This window comes from Aricia agestis, chromosome 21 (genome assembly GCF_905147365.1).
Source record: "Aricia agestis chromosome 21, ilAriAges1.1, whole genome shotgun sequence".
In the NCBI taxonomy this organism is placed as follows: Eukaryota; Metazoa; Arthropoda; class Insecta; order Lepidoptera; family Lycaenidae; genus Aricia; species Aricia agestis.
Genome location: NC_056426.1, coordinates 898,127 through 924,629, shown reverse-complemented (window position 1 = coordinate 924,629; position 26,503 = coordinate 898,127). Strand labels below are relative to the sequence as shown.

At 39.5% G+C, this 26,503-nt stretch overlaps 1 protein-coding gene across 1 annotated transcript in view; it reads right to left on the bottom strand.

Moving 5' to 3' along the window:
- The window catches only part of LOC121737630 (ABC transporter G family member 20), a 34,208-nt gene extending 11,688 nt beyond the window's left edge, over window positions 1-22,520 (bottom strand). The window contains exons 1-8 of the mRNA XM_042129290.1: window positions 22,284-22,520; window positions 19,088-19,247; window positions 14,404-14,540; window positions 13,148-13,273; window positions 11,975-12,068; window positions 10,794-10,979; window positions 10,178-10,404; window positions 1,405-1,645 (exon numbers count right to left, since the gene is read on the bottom strand). Of these exons, the coding sequence (XP_041985224.1) occupies window positions 1,405-1,645; window positions 10,178-10,404; window positions 10,794-10,979; window positions 11,975-12,068; window positions 13,148-13,273; window positions 14,404-14,540; window positions 19,088-19,247; window positions 22,284-22,513 (1,401 nt within the window). The 5' untranslated portion in view covers window positions 22,514-22,520. The remainder of the gene's footprint in view (window positions 1-1,404; window positions 1,646-10,177; window positions 10,405-10,793; window positions 10,980-11,974; window positions 12,069-13,147; window positions 13,274-14,403; window positions 14,541-19,087; window positions 19,248-22,283) is intronic.
- Window positions 22,521-26,503: the final 3,983 nt, after the last annotated feature.

Sequence of the window (26,503 nt, the reverse complement as noted above, 5' to 3'; positions counted from 1 at the left end):
TTCTTGTTTACAGATTTTAAGAGAAATTAATAACTTAAAGTAATGATCACCTCACATAACCTGACCAAATAACGTAAGCTGTCGAGCCTCTGAAACTATTTTGCCATAGACAGGTGTCGACTGTCGAATCGATTTCTCTGATGGTACCTTTATTAAGCACTTACAATAACGCAAGTAAGCAAGTCGCAGATAATTGAATATGAATTTGCTTTGGTCGTTAAGCTGACTACGTTAAAATTTCATTCGATTAGTAAAGCTCATCGTTTTTATGGAGAAATAAATTAGTATTCATTTATTATAAAAAAATATTAAGATAATATTGGAAGAATATGTGGGAGAGCCATGCTTCGGCACGAATGGGCCGGCTCGACCGGAGAAATACCACGTTCTCACAGAAAACCGGCGTGAAACAGCGCTTGCGCTGTGTTTCGCCGAGTGAGTGAGTTTACCGGAGGCCCAATCCCCTGCCATACCCTTCCCTACCCTCCCCTATTCCCTTCCCTTCCCTACCCTCCCTTTTTACCCTATTGCCTCTTAAAAGACTGGCAACGCACCTGCAGCTCTTCTGATGCTGTCCATGGGCGACGGAAATTGCTTTCCATCAGGTGACCCGTTTGCTCGTTTGCCCCCTTATTTCATAAAAAAAAATCTAGATGAACGCAACTCTGTTGCGCTAATATTAATTTATCGCGCTGGAACCGTACATTTTTCCAGGATAAAAAGCATTACCTTTCCTGGGTCTCAAAGTGTCTTCATACCTTGGCGAAATAACAGACAGACAGACAAACTTTCGCATTAATAGATGGTCACTGTTAAGCATTAGTGTCCTAACCATAAAGTGAATTTACCTAGCGGAATAGAGCAACAATCTCGAGCTGTCAAACGAAACCGAAATTGGTTTACATCTGTGTGTAAAAATATGTGTACGTGTACACTTACACAAGCATGATTGAACATGAATTCTATGAGATTAAATTGTCAACGCACGTGCCGACTGGACGTCAAAAAAAGAGTGCTGCTGTCATGTATCACACGTCTCTTTTTACCACGCAGTGTTACTGATAGTGACATCTCTCTTGCTCAGGCCTTTGTTTCTCTATTCCGCTAGGTATATTAACTTTATGGTCCTAACCCACAATTTTTTTTGTTGTTAAATTTTGAATGCAGTCTTGTTCTAAATCATCTACAGAACATAACTGCATTCATAACTCAATACGTAATTTTTGTGTGGGTTAGTACACGAATGCTTAACAGCGTCCAGATAATATGAATATATAGTTAAATAAACCGCACAGAAATAATATTTTTCTTTCCATACCAAATTTCGGAAAAATAGGCTTAAAGAGTTAATAGACAGACAGACACACTTTCGCATTATTAATATTACTAGGGATGATGACTTACCAAATTCTTCTGTTTCCGCGACAAGAAGTCCAGGTATCGACAGCTGAATCTTGTCAAGTTCCATTCATACGTCTGCTTATCCTGAGGACAGGCCTTGGAGTAGTCACACAACACGTCAGTGGAGTTGGATTCCACCTCATGATTGACTATGGCTATCGGTAAGCCGACTGGGTAGTGGCCTATCGCTAGGCAGAACAGCGTGATCTGGGAGAGCGGTAGACCCATGATGAAGGCGAGGAGGCTGGAAGAAAAATCCTTAATTAATCGACGCAGCAAAAAGGAAGGTTATATTGACTTGTATGTATGTGGGCTATGGGCGCTGTGGCTATACTAGGTTCCCTCATAACTTCTAACCTAAAGACTACGGCCTACAACGCCTACGGCCTCGCGGCTCGCGGTTGTTTTTGACCGGTTTAGGTCTTGCTCCGCCACTGCTCTCGGATACTAAAAGGTCTGATAGAAGTACGAACTTAAAGTACCGGCGTTTTAAGTTCGCGAACTTACTCGGCTCGCGTCGGTGACACACGAGAATCGACACTGGATTACCATGCCCCCCGGCTCGCCGCTCGCGGCACTTGAAAGCTCGTTGGTTTTAGGCATTTTTACAGTATTTTTTTAACAAAAAAATTAATATTAAAACTGCATCTAAACCACATCGATCGTTCTGGCTATCAAAAAAAATCAAAATTGTTTTATTTCTGAATAAATTCAAAATAAATATTTTGGGAATGTCCTACATGGTGCCTACCACTGGTACCTACATGGTGCCTACCACAATTGTGCTGTAAACTCCCAGCGGGCTACAATGAACAAATACTTTATTTACACTAAGATTAATCTTGATCGGAACAGAATAAACGTCTTATTTCCAAGGTACCTACTCCTTAATTTAATTACTGTTACGCTGAGAGCCTAGTAATTGTGACTTAATTACTCATTAATTTGTCGCGTGTCCAAAGTATTTTTACGAACCTTAGAGACGAAAACAATTTTAGTGGAAAAAAGCAATTAAACACTAAGGCCCAATTTCACCAACGTCTGTAAGTGTTAACAGTTTGTTAAAATGTCATATTGTCTTCTCATTCAACGAGAAAAAAATAGGTGACGTGATACTAATTCGAGCATTAACTTTATAGGCAATGATGAAATTTATAGGTAAAATTATTTGGCCTTAAGGATCTAAAAATAACAATAGTATTATCTATGGACCCTTATACCACGTCTGTCTACCCCTTGCTAAGTACCCAAAGGACTTGGAAGGGTGCCAAGCCCTTGCCAGGAACATTGACAACTTTTTGTTAGATGCGTCTTCTCCGCTTTTTTTTTGCGCAGGGGAAACCCATCATGGATGCCCCGGGTTGGGGGTGTGCCTTGGTTACACCAATAGATCACAAGCAACTATATGTACAGCTCGACAAGGCTATATATATGAACGTGGGTGACATTGACGGAAGCGCTGCTGGTAAAGGAGTACTGTCAAACACATGTCAAAAATGACGTTTTTGTATGATAGAAGCGTTTAGTTCCTTTTCTCGCCACGTTCAAATAAAGCCTTGTCGAACTGTAACGGTTTATGTTAACAGCAGCGCAGTCGCATAAAATTGCATATTATTCTGAATTAAATAAAAATGTTTTTTTTTTATGATCTCACGGTCTAGCGACGAAACCTGAGTCTAAATCGTCAAGCGATCAACCACTGAGCCATAGAGATATATAATATAAATAACATTAATGAAATAAGAATTCATTAATCACAGTAGATTTTATTTGTCGAGATGCCACAATCTCTTCAGAAAAAAGGTTTCCGGAGCAGATGCTACGCTCGACTAGAATCTATAAATAATGCACCATCTCCACGCTAACCAATGATGGATAAGTAATTGATTACGAACCTGTAATATTATGGTTCTAATGAACGTCGATTGTGCCATAAGAAAATAGATTTATCAGTAGTTGGGCAAATCTACGCTATTTAAATTACTTTTAGTCGTGATTCTTGGCTTGGAGTTTACCGGAGGCCCAATCCCCTACCCTATTCCCTTCCCTACCCTCCCCTATTACCCTATTCCCTCTTAAAAGGCCGGCAACGCACCTGCTGCAGCTTTTCTGATGCTGCGAGTGTCCATGGGCGACGGAAGTTGCTTTCCATCAGGTGACCCGTTTGCTCGTTTGCCCCCTTATTTCATTAAAAAAAAACGTCAAACGTCGAACAAAACTTTTTGCTTACTGTCTGTACTGGCGCTGCCTCTAGCGTCAAAACATTGTACTATTATATCCGATCCGTAACAAAGGGAGTTTTATATCTAGATGAAATTGCTATGCTCGCAAGTCTGCTAGTATGAACCAACACTAAAGGTACCTAAAAGTTGGAAGCCGGCGACATGAAGCGGCAGCAGACGACGTGTCTTCGCGACACTACTGGTTTCTATGTATAATGTCGCTAGCTGCGGAGGGTATTTCCTAGAAATACATAGAAACCAGTAGCATCGCGACGACACGTCGTCTGCGGTAGCTTTATGTCGCGGAGTGGGCACACTGAGACGGGCCGTGCCGGGGCTCATGGCAAAAATCCGCCTCCATACAATTTGTATGGAAGCGGAAATCCGCTGCGCTCCGACACAGTGTGCGATTCGCTCATGCGATAAAAATCCGCTTCCATACAAATTGTATGGAGACGGATTTTTGCGATGAGCCCCGGCACGCTGAGCGTATTTACAAAGGCTATACTATTTGAGTCACGAGTCAGACTCTAATAGATGAGCTTTTGTTTATGCATATTACTCGACAATACCTATTCTATCTCAGTAAAAAAATTGACTCAAGTGAATTAGCTTTTTGCTTTGATATTTTCAAAGAAAATGCACGGACAAAACCTAGTACTGTATTATACGTATTCACTGAAATAGATAAGCTTTTGTCGACATATTTTCAAACATTACGTACGAACAAAACCTAGTCGAGTAGAGGCTCACCACCATTATACTTGTTTATCGCGAACGCGATTGGTCGGCAGTAAGACCTCACAATATAAGTATTAATAAGTATAGAAAAAAATCAAGCAAGTGCTAAAAAACTTAAACTAAAGTTACTTCATTGAACATTATTTAGGATTAGGTTTTATATCTGTCTATCTTTCATCTTATGTTTTGTTGTGTAATGTTATGTGCCATACTAATAAATAAGACTGACTGTTACGAACTATGTTTAAATTGTAAAAATACTACCTAAGCTAATCGTAAATTTGATAAAAATTATTATATTATCTGCGTTTTGTATTTTACATTAGAGGTACCTACGCCAGAATTAATATTATAGTTTTATTATTATTTGTACTCTCAACAACTGTGTAGTGTGTAGATACTTGTTTCTTACCTATTAAAAGTTCGTTTGTTAATTTATTTTAGTTTTTGTCACTCAAATCTAGAATAGAAACGTGTAATTTAATTATTTTAACATTCAAATAATAATAATTTCCATGTAACTAAGTATCCACCTATTTTTGAAGCTAACGATGACGATTTATTTACCATATCGGTATCAAATTGAATAGCATTTGTTGCTACAATGTTAGAAAGAATTTAGCTAACAAAGTCTAGGCGATTTGGATCATTTTCAGTACTATAATAGATTAGGGTTTCGTTAAGTTTTTGTCAAACAAAAGCTAAGCCAGTTCAGTTTGCGCTTTCACTCTAATGGTATAGCCTTTGTAAATTTCAGTGTGCTCACTCCTTAATGCAGCCTTTATACTTCGATGCAGTCTCTATATCCTAAGCTTTACAAAATGGTCTAATGGTATAACGCCTTGTATCCAAATATGGAATGGAATAAAGAATTACTAGCATTGCTTCCGCTGCACTAGTGCCTACATTTTCTGTTCATATGACTTTCAGCACATCCGTGTTTAGGGGTTGTTCAAAATCTTCACAACATGGCAGCGAAAAATATCTGGGGGCACCGGAGTGCCCCCGCCAAGATGAGCCAAGCGAAGCGCGCAAGGGCACTACACTAGATCCATTTCTGTGGGCACTACCTACCTTTTCTCGAAATGTTTTGTCGTATTTTTAATAACGTTTTCTAGAATATAAATTATAAAATATTTTTTAGTATATAATATTCAACAGAAAGTGCCTTATAATGTTACGTGGCACTAAACCGGGTTAAGGGTCTAAAACCTTAAAAAATCTTACGTAATACTTGAACGCTCCCTTATCGGTTTGATATTCTGAATAGTTTTAAATATTCAACTCGGACATGGAGACACTCTGTAAACAGACTGGATATATCGTCCCCGTAGAGCTAAAACTCACCAGATAGCAAAATGGCCAAAATTGAGTTAGGGATGCCATTGAGATGTGTGATTTTTTTCCTATTTTTCTGTGTTACCAGTTTATCGATACGATGCGTAGTTTCGGAGATAATTTGTGTAAAAACTCACTAACTTCGTGTTTTTAGATCGACTACGATAGCGAAAAAACACTTAATGGACATAATTAATTATAGCTACTAACGGAGCGCATTTTTACGTAACTAAATTGATTTAGGTACGTTTCGTCCTATGAACAAATCATATTTCAAGTAACTTAAATAAATCGAAAATTCACTACATTGATTTAGTTACAACTCTCTAAATATTTGCATTGAATAATGTTAAATGAAACTAACTAAGTCTACTTAGTGAATTTTCGATCTATTAATTTACGCGTTTAGCGTTTGTGTTTGGTATGCGTAAATTCACTACGTCTTATTTAGTTACTTTTTGCATAAATATATTGTAAAAATTCTTCAACTAAACCATTTTAATGAGTTTTATACTTCTTTTAAATACTGCAAATGCGAATTATGTGTTCATCTAACAAGACTTAGTGACATTGTATGCTACTTCAAGTGCATATTTCGACACCGGGAATATCAATTAACGTAATGTGTTTTGGCGAAAATGAGTTATATTATAAATATCATTGAATTCAAAATTTCGAGCTCTATCGTTTGGTATACTTGAAATTCTTGGCACATCTTGGGAGTAGGATGGCTTCTTGCAAGGCTACTTCTACATTATTATATTATGACTTACAATTATGTATGTTGACATTGTATATAATATTAAGTTACAAAATTGTAAACTTTATTTTAAAAGAATAATTTTTCTCTCACTTTTTTGGTAAAAAGTGGAACCCGTGCGAGTTTCTTACGCCGGTTCTTCTCGCCGGGGTAGTTCCCGAACCGGTGGTAGGCATCAGGTAGACATTCTGAAAAAATTTGATTCAAATTTACTCAGAAATAAAACATTTTTTATTTTATTTATTTATTTTATTCCTGTATCGTTAAAAAATGTCCCTTACAGTACACATTTTTTAACGTCTAGACAGGTTTTTAGTAAAAAAAATATTTAAAGGACGTAAATATTTTAACGTGTTAGAAAAATAGCGTAAATGCTTCTAAAATACGATGCAGTCTCTTACGTTAACCTTCAGCTTAGTACAATTCTCACAACATGTCCTTTAGATTTAAAAATTGCGACATAAAATTATGTAATTGTTATAATTTCACTAAAATTGGTCCCTTACCTTAATTATAAATATCATTTTTCAAGTAAGGGAAGTTAAGGAGATAATTTTTGGGCACCTTCTCAAAGAGTCTTATCCGTGAAGATCCCTATAAAGTTTTAATGTTTTTGCTAAACCTTTAGCCTTTAGGTATACACATTACACATGTAATGCAATCAATTGTAGATAGCTAGCATTAAGGATGACACTACTCTCTTGGCTGCAAATGAAGTTGAGATGCAAGAACTGTTTCAGAGAATGGAGCAAATCATCAATACCTTGGGCTTCTCTATTAATAAAGAGAAAACCAAAATCAAGGTCATAGATAGAAGCAACACTCTACCTGTGACTGGCGCTCTAAAATTGGAAGTGGTTAGCGTATTCGTCTTTGGGTTTACTATTACGAACAACGGCTCCTGTGAACCAGATTTTCACAAAAAACCTGACCGAAAAGACAAAATATGCAAAAAAGACGAAGCTTGTCCACACACTCATGTTCTCCATCTATCTTTAAGGATCCGCTGCTACAGACCGAAGACACATCGACGCCTTCGAGATGTGTTGCAGGAGGAAAATGCTCTGAATTCCATGAACTGCATTCAGAATCAACGCATCCATTCTGGCTAAACTAAACATGAAAACATCACACATCTTAGTATATTTCGGACACTGTGGCGAATGTGGCGCTGTGGAGGACTTGTGGTGTGCGATGCAGCGCCATGACATCAGCTGTGAATCCGTAATTTCACAGAAAAGGGCCGCAGAGCGGAACAGGGAGGAAGATCCACCCTCCATTCGGCTCAGGATACAGATTTCGGTAGAACAAAAGAGCAGAGACGTGGTTTTGAAAAGTTCTAAGACTTTGTCTAAAGGGGTTTTGGGTGTATATGGGAACCTTCTCAGCAGACCCAGTCCCGGTTTCGATGAAAATGTTTCAGTTGGCCTAAGTTCCCTTATTTTGTTGGAAATCCTATCCCTTATGTGGTAGACCAGCCAGTCGAGGTGGGCTTCTTGTGTTAGATAGTTTCAGGACACTCTCCGTTATACGGCTGATGGCAAATGTTTTTAGTGGGTTGGCTGGTACTACTCGTCGGCCAGTCCCCCATATCCGTATCCAATTATGAATGATAGAAAAAAAAAATAGTTTTGTTTCGTTTTCATGCTGTAAATTTTATAAGGATTACTGATTAAAATGTTGTTTTTATTAATAAACGATAATTCCAACTTTTCACTAAGTGAGCATTATTAATTTTTATTTAGTTGAAAATTAACTAAGCATACTTATAACCCTTTTTATTTCTTCAGTTTTTATGCGAAAGCTCACTAAATGCACTTAACAAGCAATAAAATTACACTAATGAAAGAAACGTTAAGGGCGAAAAGTAACTAAAGTAGTTTTTATTGAATATTTAGTATAAAAATACATTTAAATTCATTAAAAATTATTGTTTAAGTAACTTTGGTATACCATCCAAGCAATAGCAAAAAGAAAAAGTTTATATCTCTTAACAGAAATCTGCAGGAATTTTTTGAAAATTTTAAAACTTTAAACGCTCGTATCTAAAAATGATGAAAAAGCTATCTGGTGAATTTTAGCTCTACGGGGACGTTATGCACTTATAGGTACAGGGTGTAACAAAACTAAGTGATAATAGTTTAGGGTTTATAAGTGTCCCTCATAATATTTAGTTCACAGTGAAAGTAGCAGCGCTTATAAGGAGTGAGCACACTGAGACGGGCCGTGCCGGGGCTCATCGCAAAAATCCGCCTCCGGCACGCTGAGCCCCGGCACGGCCCGTCTCAGTGTGCTCACTCCTTTAGGGTATTATTTGTGATTTGATATGCAAGCGCCCTAGCGTCAGGAATTTTCCCATACCCATAAAAAATTACCCATTTCCAATTCCCATAAAAAATGCTCTTTCAGCGCTGCGAATTTTACAGTGAACTCTATTTTTATTATAAGGGACATATACGCACCCTAAAGTATCATCACTGTATTCTTATGCTAAGTACTCGCATACGGTTTGGCTCGATCGAGCAATAACGTCGAGCAAAACCCGCGGCCCGGGCTTTCGTACGCACATTCAGCATTGCTTAGAATAAAACTATCGAGCAATGCTAAATGTGTGGACGAAATCCCGAAACGCGGGTTTTGCTCGACGTTATTGCTCTATCTAGCAAAACCGTATGAGACTACTTAGCAAAACAAAACTCTAAATCGATATACATATATAATTCCATCGCGCCGCGCGCCGGCTCGATGCGAGCTTTCGAGCGGCTCGATGCGAGCCTTCGAGTTGGAGTAAAACTATCGAGCAAAACCGTATGTGAGTATTTAACCCTGTATAAACTTTCGTGTTTGCTTTCTCAGTCAATAGGATCGAAGTCGGACCGTTCGATTCTATTATAGAGCTGCAGCCGCCAACACGAAGTAAGATGTGGGTAGTTTCGACGGAAAATTTGATGCTTGAACAGTTTTGGGTCTTGCATTTCGACATTATTTTTGCAGTTCTTATGCAGGGCTGGATGCGAGCTATGTCCACACTGTGCACTTTCATCTTCAATTTTCGTCATCAACTTTCATATTGGCGCATTCAATAATTGAATGCTTCAAGGAACGCAATGCCAATATTGTCATTTTTGAAGTTTTGGATACGGTCGGAGGGCATGCGTCGCGACTCGCGGGCATGCCTCACGTTCGCTGTTGACTGCGCTATAACGCATGCCCTTAACGAACAGAAAAAGGCACAATATGGACAAAGCTATCGAGATGGCTCTTTAAGATAGCGACTCAAAATTGACTTCATTTATCTACTACACAACTGTCTTGTTTCATCATAAAAGCAAAGGATGTTGCGCTGAGTAACATGTGTGCAGTTTGAAATTCGGACACTTCTTGGGTATTGCAAAGATACATTTTAAACCATCAATCCTCAAGCGGCAACCGGCTGCCGCATAACAATTGAAAATCTTGTCTGCGATACCCACGATGGAGTTGTTAAATCGCTATCGTAAGACAGTTATTAGCTTCTCACTATTACCCCCCTTTGTCAAACCTTCACACACACTACAGGAAGGTATGAAAAGGGAGTAAGTAGATAAGCAGAGAATTCTTAGGCCTTAAATCGTGTCTCGATGTTTTGAAAAAATATAAACATACAAACATAACCTCTGCCTTTTTGGGAGTCAGTTAAAAATATGGCAGCAAAGATTGCGTATCCTCAACTTACCTAATATTCCTGAACAGACTTAAGAAGTTCTTCCACACCAGCGCCTTCATGTGTCTCCACTTCATGGGCTTGATCCTCTCGATGCAGCCCTCTCGTGGTGCGTCTTCTGGAGGCAGGTCCTCCACCACCACCTCCCCGACCACACCCTGGCGCGAGCTCATGGAGAAGTTGTCTCCGAATTCACCGGAGATCTCCCCAACTTCGGCATCTTCGGTTACTGTGGGATCCTGGAGTATTTAGAAAAAGAGATTTAAATTGCTGCTCATCTTTTTACTTGACAGTGTCAGGTTTTTGAAGGTGTATATATCTTTGGCATGCTTTAAATGGCATGAAATAAATGGAGGGTGTTTTTGGTGGTGTTTTTTATGACAAAATACCCTGGATACTCTACAGCTCTACAGCTATTTTAAGTAATAGCAAGCTAAAGCTTTAAACTAACATCAATTCAAAGCCATACAAGCTAATATTTATTACTAGCTCTGCCTGCAACGTCGCGTCGTCTGCGTGAAGGCTCTGCAGCACCAAAAATAGCGATCACATTTAGGCTATCATACGAAGCCAACATTTTTAACAAACTGTTCTAGACTATCATAAAAAGCCGATATTTTGTACTAACCGGTGACGTAGGCACTTCCACTCTCTCCAGCACATCAGTGAGGATGCTGGATCGTCTCCTCTTCCCCCTGTTCTGGAGTACAGCCAGCTTGAGGAACACGTCTTCCAAAGAGTCCCCCTGGTAGCGGCGGATCAGCTCGGTCGGTGACTCCTCAGCAAGGAATCTGCCGCCGCGCATGAGACCGATCTGAAAGAAGCCATTAATAAGGTTAATGTTATAGTGGTAGCAATAGGCAACCTTTTCTGCTTTAGGCTTTTTTGCCGTCGTCTGCCGTTGACAAGTGTCGACGGCAATGGTTGACGCGTGCCGTCGACAAGTGCTGTTCGTCTGTAAAAAGCCTTAGTGGAAACGCCCGCAACTGTATTGTGCCAGAATTCGTTTATCGCGCGGCAGTCGTACATTTTACCGGTATGAAGACTATCCCATGTCCTTTCCCGAGACACAAAGTATATAATAATACCAAAATCCAGCAAAATCGGTTCAGCGGTTTGGACTTGAAGAGGTAAAAGACAGACAGGCAGACGGACAGATAGACAGACACACTTTCGCATTTAAAATATATGGTGGGGATGGAAGAAGTGACTTGTTAAGGAGGTTGATGTTATGTTGGTACTGTAAAAGGCAAATTTTTTTCTTTCTTTTTTTGTGTTTCTGACTATGTCATGCTGCAGGTTTAGCATGGTCACCATAAAAGTGGTTTCTTTCTACGGAAGAATAGACAAAGTGACAGTTAGACAAAGAAATTCCGCCATTTTGTCACTAAAATCTGTCAGTATGTCGATTCTTTCCCATTTCTACTGTTGTCATACTAAGCCTGCTGGTATCTGAATAGGATCTAGTCCGAACTCCGAAACCACCCGACTACATAGTCAAGTATGGTTTACCCTCAAATTTTATTTCAATAAAATTGGGGGCAAACGGGTACCTGACGGAAAGAAACTACGGTCGGCCATGGACACTCTGTATATGGAGGAGGAAATACGCACTCTTCTTGAAGGTTTGCAGGCCGTGTTGGTTCGGGTATACTGCTGACGACAGTTCGTTACGGAATAATACAAATAAACCCTCATAAGTATTAATTTATTGGATGGTAATAAAACAATTTTCGGTGCCGTGCCGTATAATAGTAATTTGTGCCTTATATTGGCATAAGGGTTTCTAATTTTTAGGTATTCACTTACCAGGTTAGCCTGTTTGGTTTCATCGATGTAATGTGTGGTGATAATGACTGTTGTTCTTCCCCCCTTTGTGATCTCTACCAGGTGGTCCCAAATACTAGAATAGAAACAAAAAAATATCTATATATTAATACGCAAGCGAAAAACTTTGTATCCCTTTTGACGAAAAATGCGGAAACGTAGGTGAATGAAATTTTGCACAGTTATAGTTTATATGGTGAAGGAGTGCATCGAGCTAATATTATTTAGAAATTATGCTTTTATCATAAATTTTTTTAACAAATAAAACATTACACCCACTACAATACGCACACTAAAGAATATGACAGATTTTTGAGTGACAAACCTATACGTACGAATTATACTCTTTTATTTATGGTTAAAAAGTCTGTTGACAACAAGTTGACAAATTGAAAATGGATTATAATTTTTTTGAATCCTAGATACTATTAGACAAATTACACGGCCAGTCTGAGATCAGCTGAGTCCCAAAGACGAGAGTTGAAAAAAAATATGATAAAGTCAATATTTTTTTACAAATTAAACGTAGTAGTCCTAATGTCGTTGAAACTAAGGTCGAATTTCGACCATTGGGCGAGCTCTAGTAATTATAAAACGAAAATGTCAATTGAAGCCAAGTTTTTAATTTTTCGTCTCAAAATAAGCATCTCAGTAACAGATTGACTAAAAAGAATAATACACATATCCAAAAACACCTGTACCATCTATAATTATAATAAAAATGTGTTTCAAGTGCCCTTTAAATTCAAGGAGACCTGCCCAAATAAAAGCTAAAAGTCAATTTTAACGAGTTACGACATGTAGGGTATCTTTAATTTAATTAATCAATATACCGTCTTCTTTTATTTTTCAATTTCGAATTTCTTGAAGCTTATTTTTTATGAATAATAAGATCTTAATTTAACTGAGACATTTTTTTTTATGAAATAAGGGGGCAAACGAGCAAACGGGTCACCTGAAGTCGGTCCTGTGCCTGATCTCTCGCCAGTCGTGTTGGTCGTCCGTCCCACTAGGTTATGAGAGTAATGGAACAGAGAGTGCTCTTGTGTACTGCACACACACTTGGGCACTATAGAATTACTTCTGCGCAACTGTAAATTTCAATGAAACCGGCCACCGTCACCGAAACCGGTGCGGGAGTTATTAATATATTACCTCTGTCGCAACACCGGGTCCACTCCAACAGTAGGCTCATCCAGGATGAGCAGCTCGGGCTGGTTGAGCAGAGCAGCAGCCAGAGACACACGTCGCATCTGACCACCAGAGAGATTCTTGACTGGCCTGGAAACAAGGTTATATTCATGTTATATTAGCAAACAGCATATTATAATATTATTGCGTATCAAGCCAAGTTCAAGTATAAGAGACCTCCTGGCGAGCAGCACCATGTATAATATTACACGAACCATTTGGAGTCACTTTTGACCCCTCATAATAAAGCATTTACATAAACTAAATACGTGGGAGAGCCATGCTTCGGCACGAATGGGCCGGCTCGACCGGATAAATACCACGTTCTCACAGAAAACCGGCGTGAAACAGCGCTTGCGCTGTGTTTCGCCGAGTGAGTGAGTTTACCGGAGGCCCAATCCCCTACCCTATTCCCTTTCCTACCCTCCCCTATTCCCTTCCCTTCCCTACCCTCCCCTATTACCCTATTCCCTCTTAAAAGGCCGGCAACGCACATACAGCTCTTCTGATGCTGCGAGTGTCCATCGGCGACGGAAGTTGCTTTCCATCAGGTGACCCGTTTGCTCGTTTGCCCCCTTATTTCATATAAAAAAAAAAAAAAAAAAAACTTTGGGTATTGAGGGCCGAAGTAGAGAAGAGATCTTTTTTGAATCGATTTTATGGAAGAGATCTTTAAAGTGATCAGTACGCCACTCCATTAATAACTTGTAAATGACTTTATGTAAATTTGTGCTTAAAAGAAGAAAATAAGAAAAAAAATTACTAAAACTGAGGGTGAGAAGGTCATTGACAGTATTCATTCTTTAAAAAAAGCTCAAAATAAAACCCTACTAGTGGTCCTAACTCCTAAGCACAGAAGTTTGATGTAGTTATGGTGTCGTGACCACAGAAGAATTACGACAGAATAGAAACACCGACGTAGTTCGTAGGGACAAACTGATATATTCCTATTGCTAATCTGTCAGTATTTTCTACCGTGAAGGAAACCTTATGGCTGCCATGCTAAGCGCGCTTAGTCACCAAGTCCAGGCCCTTTAGCCAAGACTTTTTCGTTGTCTCTTCTTTATAAAACCGCCGATCAAAATGTATGAAATTAACAAGCGTTTACATGACGTTGACGCTTGACTCGTCTAATTTCAGTTCCATACATTTCGAACGGCGATTCTATGAAGAAGCGATAAAAAACGTCTTAGCTAAAGGGACAGAACTCCAGGAGTTACCTGCTGATGTTAGGCAGCTGCAACAGGTTGGCGAGGAAGTCGGTCCTCTCGTCCACCTCCTTGGTCTCCATGCCCGCGATCCAGCCGAAGTAGATCATCGTCTCCCGGATAGAGAACTCCCCGAACAACGCCACTTCCTGGTAGAAAAGAAGTTGAGTCAGGCCAGCCATAGACGGACCGCATCTTGCAGTCGAAAGCGACTGCAAAATGCGGTCGCCGCATGGCGATCTGCAGTTTTCATACTAATTCTTCGAGCCCCATAAGAGCACCGGTGATCGCGAGAACAATAGAATACAATAGCATTTCCTGGAAACTGTGATCGAAGTATAAATTTCATATCCGCACTGGGACTGCTCGAGCAGTTCTTGAGCGGTCGGAACCAACGCGACCGCTCTAGAGCAGTCGCCAGTCGGTCCCGACTGCAACTTGCGGTCCGTCTATGGCCAGTCTAAGTAGAGAGGCAGTACAAACATTTGGTGGCACAACACTTTAAAGAAGTGACATTTCTAAAAACAATGTATGTATTGCTCGCAGAGCCCCTACAAAGCCTTTGCAGAGCCCCAAGCCTCCGCCAAGCAAACTTTGAGAATGACTTCTTTAGGGTGTGTCTGTGTATGTGTCCCTGCAGGCGTAGCATGGGCACCATAGAAACGGTTTCTTTCTATGGAAGAATAGACAAAGTGACAGTTAGACAAGACAAAGTGACAGTTAGACATTGTGAATCCGCCATTTTGTCGATAAAATCTGTCAGTATCTCGATTCTTTCCCATTTCTACTGTTGTTATGCTAGCTGCTGCTGGTATAGAGTGCTATGAAGGTTTGGTAGCCACCACTTAGTGTACATAATATTTTGCTTCTTATCTCGCAGCGTAACCGCAAACCGTAAGTTCAAGCGGACGCATGTAAACCAAGCCTATTTGTGGCGACGTACAAATTGTGGCGGCTACACCGTACACGTGTGACGATCAATCAAAATATCAAGGTGAAGTCAACTATGTCCAATCCATTTTCATAAAGAAAACCAAGTGGCATATATTTTATTAACATGAATTGCATTTTCGCAAAGAAATCAATAATTTTATTTGTAGATTACTAGCTGACGCCCGCAATTTCGATGCGTCAAAATTAGAATAATCGCGTGAATTATAAAGGTGTCTCTAAATTAGAATAATCGCGCGTTAATCATAAATTTTAAAGGTGCCTCTTCACAATGGTCCATGCTGGCCCCCGATCTGGCACCCCGTCTCTACAGTGGCGATGGCTTGTAGTGACAAGCCATCGCCACTGTAGAGAGGGGGTGTGTATGACCACAGAATAGATAATAGTACAAGGTATGACGCAGAGAACGAACCTTGCTAGATCTGTGGTGTATGATGGCGGACGACGATGGCCAGCACAGATCTAGCAAGGTTCGCGCTCTATGATGACTAGTCGATTGCCAGGCTGTGATGAGCCATGCGCCATTGTGTTTAACATCAAGTGATTGTGGTCTAGTGTGCTATTATGTACTTTGGGCTTTAAAAACTATCCTTCTTTTATCCCGTTTCTTAGTGTCTTGATAAACATCAAAATCGGTTAAGGCTCTACGGCTCACTAACTCTACCATGAGTTTAAACTTATAGTATTTATTGGTACTCGATACCGACTACGTATAGTATTGGATCCGACCGTAAAATCCTGCAGGAATCGTTTTTTTCGATCAAATATATTTTAAAATAATCTTTAGAACGTATAGAATGGATTAATGTTGGGTTGCCTTGTCAAAAGTAGCCGCAAGTACCTCTAATTAAGTTGAATGTTCATGAGATAAATGCATAATTTGCATCTATATTTTTTTCAGTAAATTTTACATCATTTGAAAGAAAATTACGTTAGAAAATAAGGTATAAATGGTTGCCAGCTCTAAGTCGGCCGCAACCTAGGGTTGCCAGCCCGTAAACAGACATAGTTCTTCATCAAAATTGAAGCATCGATTTTTTTTAATAATTTTGATATCAAATTAAAGTTTTATGCATCTTGTACATGAATATCCATATTTGCCAGTTGCACGATAGCCGCAAACTGGGGTTGCCATCACTTTTGTATAATATGACAAATGTCCAGGCCTACAATTATTATACCTGGCATTATTTGAGGACGTCGAGAACTCGCAAGATTGCTATTTTTATTTGACAGGCGTTTTTATTTTTGTCCTGTCATTCCTCAATGTCATTCCTTCTTAATTCTCTTACTTTTCTATTGAATACACGCAAGTTTGTATTACGGGCTTTCATTTTGCTCAATTAGAGGTACTTGCGGCTACTTTTGACAAGGCAACCCAACATTAATCCACTCTATACGTTCTAAAGATTATTTTAAAATATATTTGATCGAAAAAAACGATTCATGCAGAATTTTACGGTCGGATCTTAGGATAGTAAATATTATTTAGTATGGCTATTTTAGTAACCGCTAGAGGCACTGTAAAATTTTCCGTACTAAATATTTACGTAGTCGGTATCGAGTGTCGATAAATACTATACTATACTCATGGTAGAGCAACAGATGCTACAACTTAAAGGCACTCATACAACAGTTTATAAGTATAAACTGTTGCATGACTGCCTTTAAGTTTTAGCATGTAATCAATAAATTATTATTTTATGTAAATTACTTTTAATTATTCAAATAACCGGTCTTTAATGGCAAAGATAAAGCGCATTTTAAAATTGCAACCGCTAAAACAAAACTAAATATTTATCAACTTACCGTATTTATAAAAGTAAATATACAGTTGCATTTTTATTTGGCTAGATAAAAATATTTTATACTAGATCAGTGTTTCCCAAAGTGGGCGATAACGCCCCCTTGTGGGCGCTGAAGGTCTAAAGATATAAAGGGACCCAGAAAAGTTGGGGCGTTGTGTAGAGGCTTGGGGGTTGATTTATTTCATCTGGATGCATATTAAATTGAAACAATGGGGGCGCTAAAACATAATTAGTTCTCAATGTGGGCAGTAGACAAAATAAGTTTGGGAACCCCTGTGCTAGATGAAGCCCGTTGCATGAAAACCATAATGTTTTTCGAGATAAAGCATCCTATATCCTTTCTCAGGACTCAAAGTATCTCCATACTACATTTCAGCAAGATCGGTTCAGCGGTTTAGGCGTGAAGAGGTAACAGACAGACAGGCAGGTGTACATACACACTTTCGCGTTTAATATTTTAGTATATAAAGCATGGATATGGATAGTTAGTATGTAGTATGGATTTTTAAACAGTTTATATTCTTTATCTAACCATATAAAAAATCAACTAGTTTTCATTTTATTATTTTACGATAGACGATAGTAAATAAGTTCATAAAGAGAATAATAAGTACCCTAGATATAAAATTAAGTGGCGTCTTGAGATTTAAACTGACTTTTTAATCTCAAGCTTAACTTATTAAAATAATGTTAAAAGTTAACGCCTTAAGGGCCTTTTACACGTTGCCTGGTGATATACCATGATTGTTATTTGTTACGCTGTTTATAATACAATTGACGTCGATCCTTCTATTTTTGTCGTAGGCCTTATTCCACCTTCCTAATTTAGACGTCCTAATTAGGATCCTAAAAAGAAGACTAATTATTAGAATCTTCTGATTTCACAAGACTAAATTTTCTTACTGAATCGATTTAGACGTCTGAATTAGGAGAGGTAGATAAGTCCTTTAGTGGCCTCAAAGAAAGATTTTTTTTTTTTTTATGAAATAAGGGGGCAAACGAGCAAACGGGTCACCAGATGGAAAGCAACTTCCGTCGCCCATGGACACTCGCAGCATCAAAAGAGCTGCATGTGCGTTGCCGGCCTTTTAAGAGGGAATAGGGTAATAGGGGAGGGTAGGGAAGGGAAGGGAATAGGGCTAGGGTAGGAAAGGGAATAGGGTAGGGGATTGGGCCTCCGGTAAACTCACTCACTCGGCGAAACACAGCGCAAGCGCTGTTTCACGCCGGTTTTCTGTGAGAACGTGGTATTTATCCGGTCGAGCCGGCCCATTCGTGGCGAAGCATGGCTCTCCCACGTATAAATGTTTTCAAAGAGTACGGTTTCCGCAGGCTCCTATAAGCATACGAAGGCGCAACTTCTAGTACCTAAAAACCACTAGCATTTCCTAAATTGGCATTTGGTCTTAAAAGACTTTATTATCTGTGGAGCATTAGGCGCCATGTTTAATATATTGACGTCATCAATCAGGATTTCCCGCCAAAAAATGGCGCTTGACATGAGCAGACATAATGACGTCATTTATGGGAAAGGATGATATAATTATTGAACATCTTATTTGAAACGAAGACGTAAAGGTAGCATGGGGGAAAATTAAAGCAACTTTAATCCTTGTTAATATTATAAATGCGAAAGCACCCCAACGACAACCCAAACCGCTGAACCGATTTTGCTGAAATTTGGTATGGAGATACTTTTGAGTCCCAGAAAAGGATACTTTCATAGATATCAGAAACTATAATTTTATCCCGGAAAAATGTACGGTTCCACCGCGATAAACTAATTTTGGTGCAAAATCGGCTCAGCGCTATGAAGAGGTAACAAATAGTCAGACAGACATGCACACTTTTGCATTAATAATAATAGTATGGATGTTAGGAAAATGCCCTACCGTTTACGGTATTTCCCTCATCTCTCATCTACAATATAATCTCACCTGCGGCATATACCCAACCCTGGGTCCCGGTACTCCAGACCCTGGGCCGTTCGGCCGCCCGCCCAGCACCCAGATCTCGCCGGAGTTCAGCCGCCGCCGCCCAACGATGCACGACAGCAGCGTGGTCTTCCCGCACCCTGAGGCGCCGAGGAGGCCGTAGCTGGAAAAAGAATATGATTGTTGAATATAAACACACATACTTTCGCATTTATACAGTGTGTAACAAAAATAAGTGATAATACTTTAGGGTGTGTACGTGTTCCTTGTAGAGAGTTCACTGTGAAAGTGGCAGCTCTGAAAGACGAATTTTTTTTTTTTACTTTTGTATGGGCAAGGGCCCGAGCGTCACAAGTTTCCCCATACAAAAGTGAAAAAATTTTTTGGTCTTTCAGCGCTGCTACTTTCACAGTGAACTCTCTACAAGGAACACGTACACACCCTAAAGTATTATCACTTATTTTTGGTACACCCTGTATAGTCGGAATTCGAAGGTTTTCTTGCAATCGGGTCACCTGATGGAAAGCAACTACCATCGCCCATAGACTTGCAAAATAAGAAGAGCTGCAGGTGCGTTGCCGGCCTTAAAAGTCGGAATACGCTCTCTTCTTGAAGGTTTGCAGGTCGTATAGGTCCGGAAATACTGTTGGTGACAGTTCGTTCCAGAGTTTACAGTGCGCGGCAGAAAGTTACGCGAAAAACGCACGGTGGGAGACTGCCAGTCATGAACGTGATGATGGAACTGTGCATTTTCTTTTATAAAACCCATTCTATCCCGAGAATAAAAGTATGTCCAATCCTAATTCCATCAAAATCAAGAACGTCTAGAAAATAGCATGTCTAGACAGACAAACATCTGCAAACTATATTCCTATGGGAAGCTGATTTGAGCATGAATGTTTATTGTTTTGTATGTAATAGGCGCCTTACTCCTAACCCTTGAGGTTACTATTAGTTCTGTACAACGATGAAATATATTATAGAAGAGTAACTGAGTCAAAAAAATTGGTCCACAAAATGAACAGCTGGGTTTGTGTTTCGTGAAAATTCGTACTTTACTCGGTTCGGTTATGCAAAGAAGAAACGGTATTTATTATAGTACCCATTGAGACATAATATACGTCAAAATATGAAGTTCAACAATAATTTACTTCAAAACGATAAATCTCTAAAACATGGAAAAAAGTTATGTTGTACACGCCTTGCCCAAGCCAAGAGGGTTAATTTTTTTTTTAATGAAAAACGGGGGCAAACGAGCAAACGGGTCACCTGATGGAAAGCAACTACCGTCGCCCATGGACACTCGCAGCATCAGAAGAGCTGCAGGTGCGTTGCCGGCCTTTTAAGAGGGAATAGGATAATAGGGGAGGGTAGGGGTGGGAAGGGAAGGGAATAGGGGAGGGTAAGGAAGGGAATAGGGTAGGGGATTGGGCCTCCGGTAAACTCACTCACTCGGCGAAACACAGCGCAAGCGCTGTTTCACGAAGGTTTTCTGTGAGAACGTGGTATTTCTCCGGTCGAGCCGGCCCATTCGTGCCGAAGCATGGCTCTCCCACGTATAAACGACGTATAAAAGACGTTTATGTCAGTAACTGGAGCCATATTTGAGTGGTCAAATGTATGGGAGTGATCGTTCTATTTTGTATTCTATTTCGATGCTGTTATCACATTGAAGCGGTCAAAATATGGTCAGAATTACTGTTCTAGACTGCATAATATTTCAATGGCTGTTTCTGCAGGTTCAGTGTGAACATGAATTTTTATTTTAATCTATGAAGATCAATATTTCCATACACCTGATTTCCCAAAGGCCTTACACTGAGGCGTGTCTATCATGATTTATTTTGATTTGTTATAAACACAAGATATTGGCCGACGAATACAAAATAGGTTATCGTGCGGGAACCGTAATTTTTTTGGGATTTTCAAAAATATTTTCGCGGTTAACAAAATCTTAGGGTGGGTTGCACCAGAGGCGTGGTTATAGTTACAGTTATGGTCAAAGTTATGGTTATAGTTAAGGCTAACTTTAACTTTAACCTTAACTTTGACCACAGAAATTGAAAGATGACAACTGGTCCGACAAGGCTTGAAATGAACGTAGGCGGGGGCGCTGCTGGTAAAGGAGAACTGTCAAAAATGGCGTTTTTGTATGATGACAGCGTTAGTTCCTTTTTTCGCCACGTTCATTTAAATCCTTGTCGAGCTCAAGGTTATGGTGAAATATGACGTCCATTTTTGACTTTAACCAAAGATTTGACATTTTGCACTGTAGTTATAGTTAAAGTTAAAGTTACAGTTATAATTAATGTAAGTTGGTGCAACCCACCCTTAACTAATAGGACATAATATTACTGCAATCTTTTGACGCTAGAGGCAGCACCAGCTGCACAGACAGTAAACAAAAAGTTTTGTTCGACGTTTGGCAACGTTTCTGACCTGTCAATATTCTGACATGACGTGTGCAACTGGCAACATGTGGGATTATATCATAAAGTTAATATATTCCGCTAGGTATATTAACTTTATGGATTATATGTACTAGTAGCGGCCTCTGCTCCGACCTTTGCACAATATTCCATATTCTAAGTAAAAAACTTTTTGAATATTGATGAAAAGCAGAGGTTCCCAAACTTAGTTTTTAGAACAAATTATGTTTTAACGCCCCCATTGTTTCAATTTAAAATGCATCTAGATGAAATAAATCACCCCCCCAAGCCTCTACACAACGCCCCCATTTTTTTCTTCCCCTTCAGATATGGGAGAGCCATACTTTGGCACGAATGGGCCGGCTTGACCGGAGAAATACCACATTCTCACAGAACCGGCGTGAAACAGCGCTTGCGCTGTGTTTCGCCGAGTGAGCGAGTTTACCGGAGGCCCAATCCCCTACCCTATTCCCTTCCCTACCCTCCCCTATTCCCTTCCCTTCCCATCCCTACCCTCCCCTATTTCCCTATTCCCTTTTAAAAGGCCGGCAACGCACCTGCAGCTCTTCTGATGCTGCGAGTGTCCATGGGCGACGGAAGTTGCTTTCCATCAGGTGACCCGTTTGCTCGTTTGCCCCCTTATTTCACAAAAAAACACCTTCACCTTCACAAGGCGGTGCTATCACCCAATTTTGGAAAGGCAGATCAAAAGCAAAAAGATAAGCAGTCCGAAAGATTTAAAATGTTAGTTAAGTAGTTTAAATACTTACATTGTCCCCTTAGGCACCGTCATATTCAGGCTGTCCAAAACGACATTAGGATTCTTCTTGCTTCCGTATATCTTATACGCTCGCCTCACGCAGACCGCCTGCTGTCTTCTAGAATGCACTGTGGACTTCTGTGATCTGAACATCCTTAACCTCCGTTCTGTGACATCCTCTGGCGGGTTCCGGATGTCTTCTAGCGATATATTCGCGCCCTCGTTGTCGTAGGCCGGCATTTTGTCTGAAAAAAAAATTGTTAAAAAAAAAATGTTACGAAAAAACTAGGCTAAGTGCGAGTTGGACTCGTGCACGAACGGTTCCGTACCGTTATAGAGCGAAAGTAGACAAGTTGTTACAGCGGCAACAGAAATATACAATCTGTGAAAATTTCTGAAACTAGCTATGGCGATTCTTGAGTTACAGAGAGGCAGACGGACAGACCCGTCCCGTCCCGTCTTTACCCGTCCCGTCTTTACCCTTTGGGTACGGAACCCAAAAAACCAATCCCCGATTAAAAACTCTCATACCTGTCTCGAGGATTATCAAAATATAAGTGGAAGTTGCTAACAAGTTACAACCTTTCGTGAAATAGATAAAACCCAGCTTTTCCAGCACTGAGTAGGCTGATGATGGCATGGGCGTAGCCACACTGGGGCAAGCTGGGGCGCTTGCCCCACCCTGGGTTTGACCTGGTGCCTAATTAAAAAGTCTACAAGGTCCAAATTAAAAAAAAAAATCTTATACTAACAACAATCATAATATCCGTGAAAGTTACACAATATAAATAGTTAGCGGCGATTCGTATTGTTTGCTTGTTTTGTTTCATTTTAATTTGTAGTTAATCTAGTTAACTTAATATTTTTTTGAATAGTGCTGGTTGGTTTATTTTCTATACTTACTTAAAAAATTACCGGGGGGGGGGGGGGGGGGGGAGGGTTTGAGGTTTGACTGCTGCCCCACCCTGAGCCCAAGGCTGGCTACGCCCATGGATGATGGTGAACTAGTAAGGAGTGAGCACACTGAGACGGGCCGTGCCGGGGCGGGGCTCAGCGTGCCGGGGCTCATCGCAAAAATCCGCCTCTATTGTACGAAAATTGTATGGAGGCGGATACGCTGAGCCCCGGCACGGCCCGTCTCAGTGTGCTCACTCCTTTATAGTGAAGAACACTCTCGATCATGTCAGCTTTCAAACAAAAATAAACATCAGAATCGGTCCACTATATTATGCTAATAAACTTAAATACCTAACTAATTTTGTGGAAGCCATGGGAATCGAACCAACGTCCGTAGACAAAAGAACAATTTTCTGACCTAAACTTCTATAATATTTATAGAATATTATGTAGATTATAATATTATGTGCCAAAATATAGCTTAATGATTTTATTATAATACCCGCCCGGCCCCGCACGGGTATAAAAATATAGCCACTGAAAAAATGATTAAAATCGATAGCCTTTGATCCTTCACGTGGTCTACTTCTTATCTGTGCCAAATAACATAAAAATTGCTCCAGTACTTCGCGAGATAAGCCCTTTCAAATAATTTCCCCCGTTTTTTTTTCACATTCTCCTATTAGTCTTAGCGTGATTTATCACGCTAAGACTAATAGGTGAAAAAGGCTATATTTTAATATAGCCTATAGCCTTTCTCAATAAATGAGCTATCTAACACAGAAAGAATTTTTCAAATCGGACCAGTAGTTAGATAAAATATAGCCTATAGCCTTCCTTGATAAATGGGCTATCTAACACTGAAAGAATCATCAAAATCCGTTGCGTAGTTTTAAAGATTAATTGGAATTAAGGGACATGAGGGAAAAAAGCGACTTTGTTTTATAAAATGTATAGATTATTATAGTCTACCTGTCTTGAGTCACTTATTCTCATAAATGCATCTAACATCAGGCAATTTGTTTACTCATTTAGGTGTTGAGGTTAAACCAGTATTAATAGTTAAGGTCATGACGCACTAACTCTAGAAATGGAACCTGTTTTGAAATTAACATGAGTTTTTATCATCACTTAGCACTGACTCGTGAATGTCATTTTTAGACTTCCTAAATGTTGTTTTCGTGATTGTTATAGTAAAAAACAGCTGATGTTAAGGTACGTCTAACTCAGCTCCTAAATGTGCTCCGGGCCTTGTAGGGCCAAGTAAAGCTAGAAACAAATAATTGAGTAGCTGGCGAACAAAACCGGACAAGTCCACCAGAGTGCGAAAGTATTTTTTTTCGAATCGTCTTCTCTTGACCCATCTGCGTCAATCCCTGTTAATATTTTCAATCAAAACCGGTTCAAAAGGCCTTAAAAAGTTCATTTTCAAACAAAACCGGATTAGTTCAGTATTAGTAGCTGTAGTAGTTGACACTCGTTTTTAGGGTTCCGTACCTCAAAAGAAAAAAACGGAACCCTTATAGGATCACTTTGTTGTCCGTCTGTCCGTCCGTCCGTCTGTCAAGACCCTTTTTCTCAGGAACGCGTGGAGGTATGAAGCTGAAATTTATATCAATTACTCAGGTCTACTGTCCCTTGAAGCTGTGAAAAAATCAAACTTCTAAGCCAACGCAATCAAAAGATACAGCCGTTTATGCCGCAAATTTTCGACACTTGCAAGGGAATCAAAACCTACAGGGTGCTTCCCGTGAACTCAGAATCTTGAAATTTGGTACGAAGCAACGTCTTATAGCATAGATAAAGGAAAAATTACGAAAACCATAAATTTTTAGTTACATCACATAATATATATTTTTTTAATAATTTTAAACTTACTACCCATTTCCTCATAAACGCGTAGAGGTATTAAATTGAAATTCATACCAAATACTCAGGTCTATAATACCTTTAAGCTGTAACAAAATCAAACTTCTATGTCAACGCAATCAAAAGAAACAGCAATTTAAGCTGCATATTTTGAAACTCGCAAGTACTCGCAAGGGAATCAAAACCTAAAGGGTACTTCCAGTCGACCTAGAATCTTGAAATTTGGCATGAAGCAACGTTTTATAGCACACATAAAGGAAAAATTCCGAAAACCTTAAATTTTTAGTTACATTACAAAATATATATTTTTTAATAAATATAAACTTATTACTTTTTTTCCTCATGAACGCGTAGAGCTATCAAGTTGAAATTCATATCAAATACTTAGATCTAATTGCCTTTAACCCGTGAAAAAAAAAAAATTCTAAGTCAACGCAAAAACACAAAACGCAAAAGTACAACCATTGATACCGCATATTTTGAAACTCGCAACTACACGCAAGGGAATTAAAACCTAAAGACCACTTCCCGTTGACATAGAATCTCGAAATTTGGTAAGAAGCAATAGCTTACAGCACAGGTAACAGAAAAATTCCGAAAAGCTTAAAATTTTAAGTAGTTACTTTGTAAACCTTGCAGGTTTGTACGGAACCCTCGGTGCGCGAGTCCGACTCGCACTTGGCCGGTTTTTTTTGTAAAATTGTGTAAAATTTTTTTCGCGGACTAATCCAGTTCTGTTCGCCAGCTCCTCAATTATCGGACGTTTGCATAAGTCGAGGCTTACAGATGCGGCTTAACAATGTGCACGGTTCATCCGCGGACGTCCGCGGATGCAAAAACATCCGGCCAGCCATATTCGGTTCGGACGTCCGAACGCTCAAGGTCGCGTCCGCGACTTATGTCAGACAATATATACAATGTGTAACTAAACTGTTATAATACTTTAGGTTGTGTGGTCGCTGTTAAGCATTAGTATCTTAAGCCACAATTTTTTTTGTTGTTAAATTTTGAATGCAGTCTTGTTCTAAATCATCTACAGAACATAATTACATTCATAACTCAATACGTAATTTTTGTGTGGGTTAGTACACGAATGCTTAACAGCGTCCATGTATCACAGCGAAATCTATGAGTCCCCTATATAGATTTCGCTGTGAAAGTAGCAGCCCTGAAAGAGTTACTTCTTTTTTCTACTTTGTATGGAAAAAAATCATGTAGCGCGGGCGCTTGCCCATACAAATCACAAAAAATATATATTTCAGCGCTGCTACTTTCACAGTGAACTCTATATAAGGAACACGTACACACCCTAAAGTATTATCACTTAGTTTTTTTACACCCTATATAGAAGAAATAGATTGCTAATGAACACAATTTTTTTAAACATTGTCTCATTACTAATAATCATTGTTTAAACCGGGTTTATCGGGTATATTATGTACATTTATCGCGCGGGGACCGTAT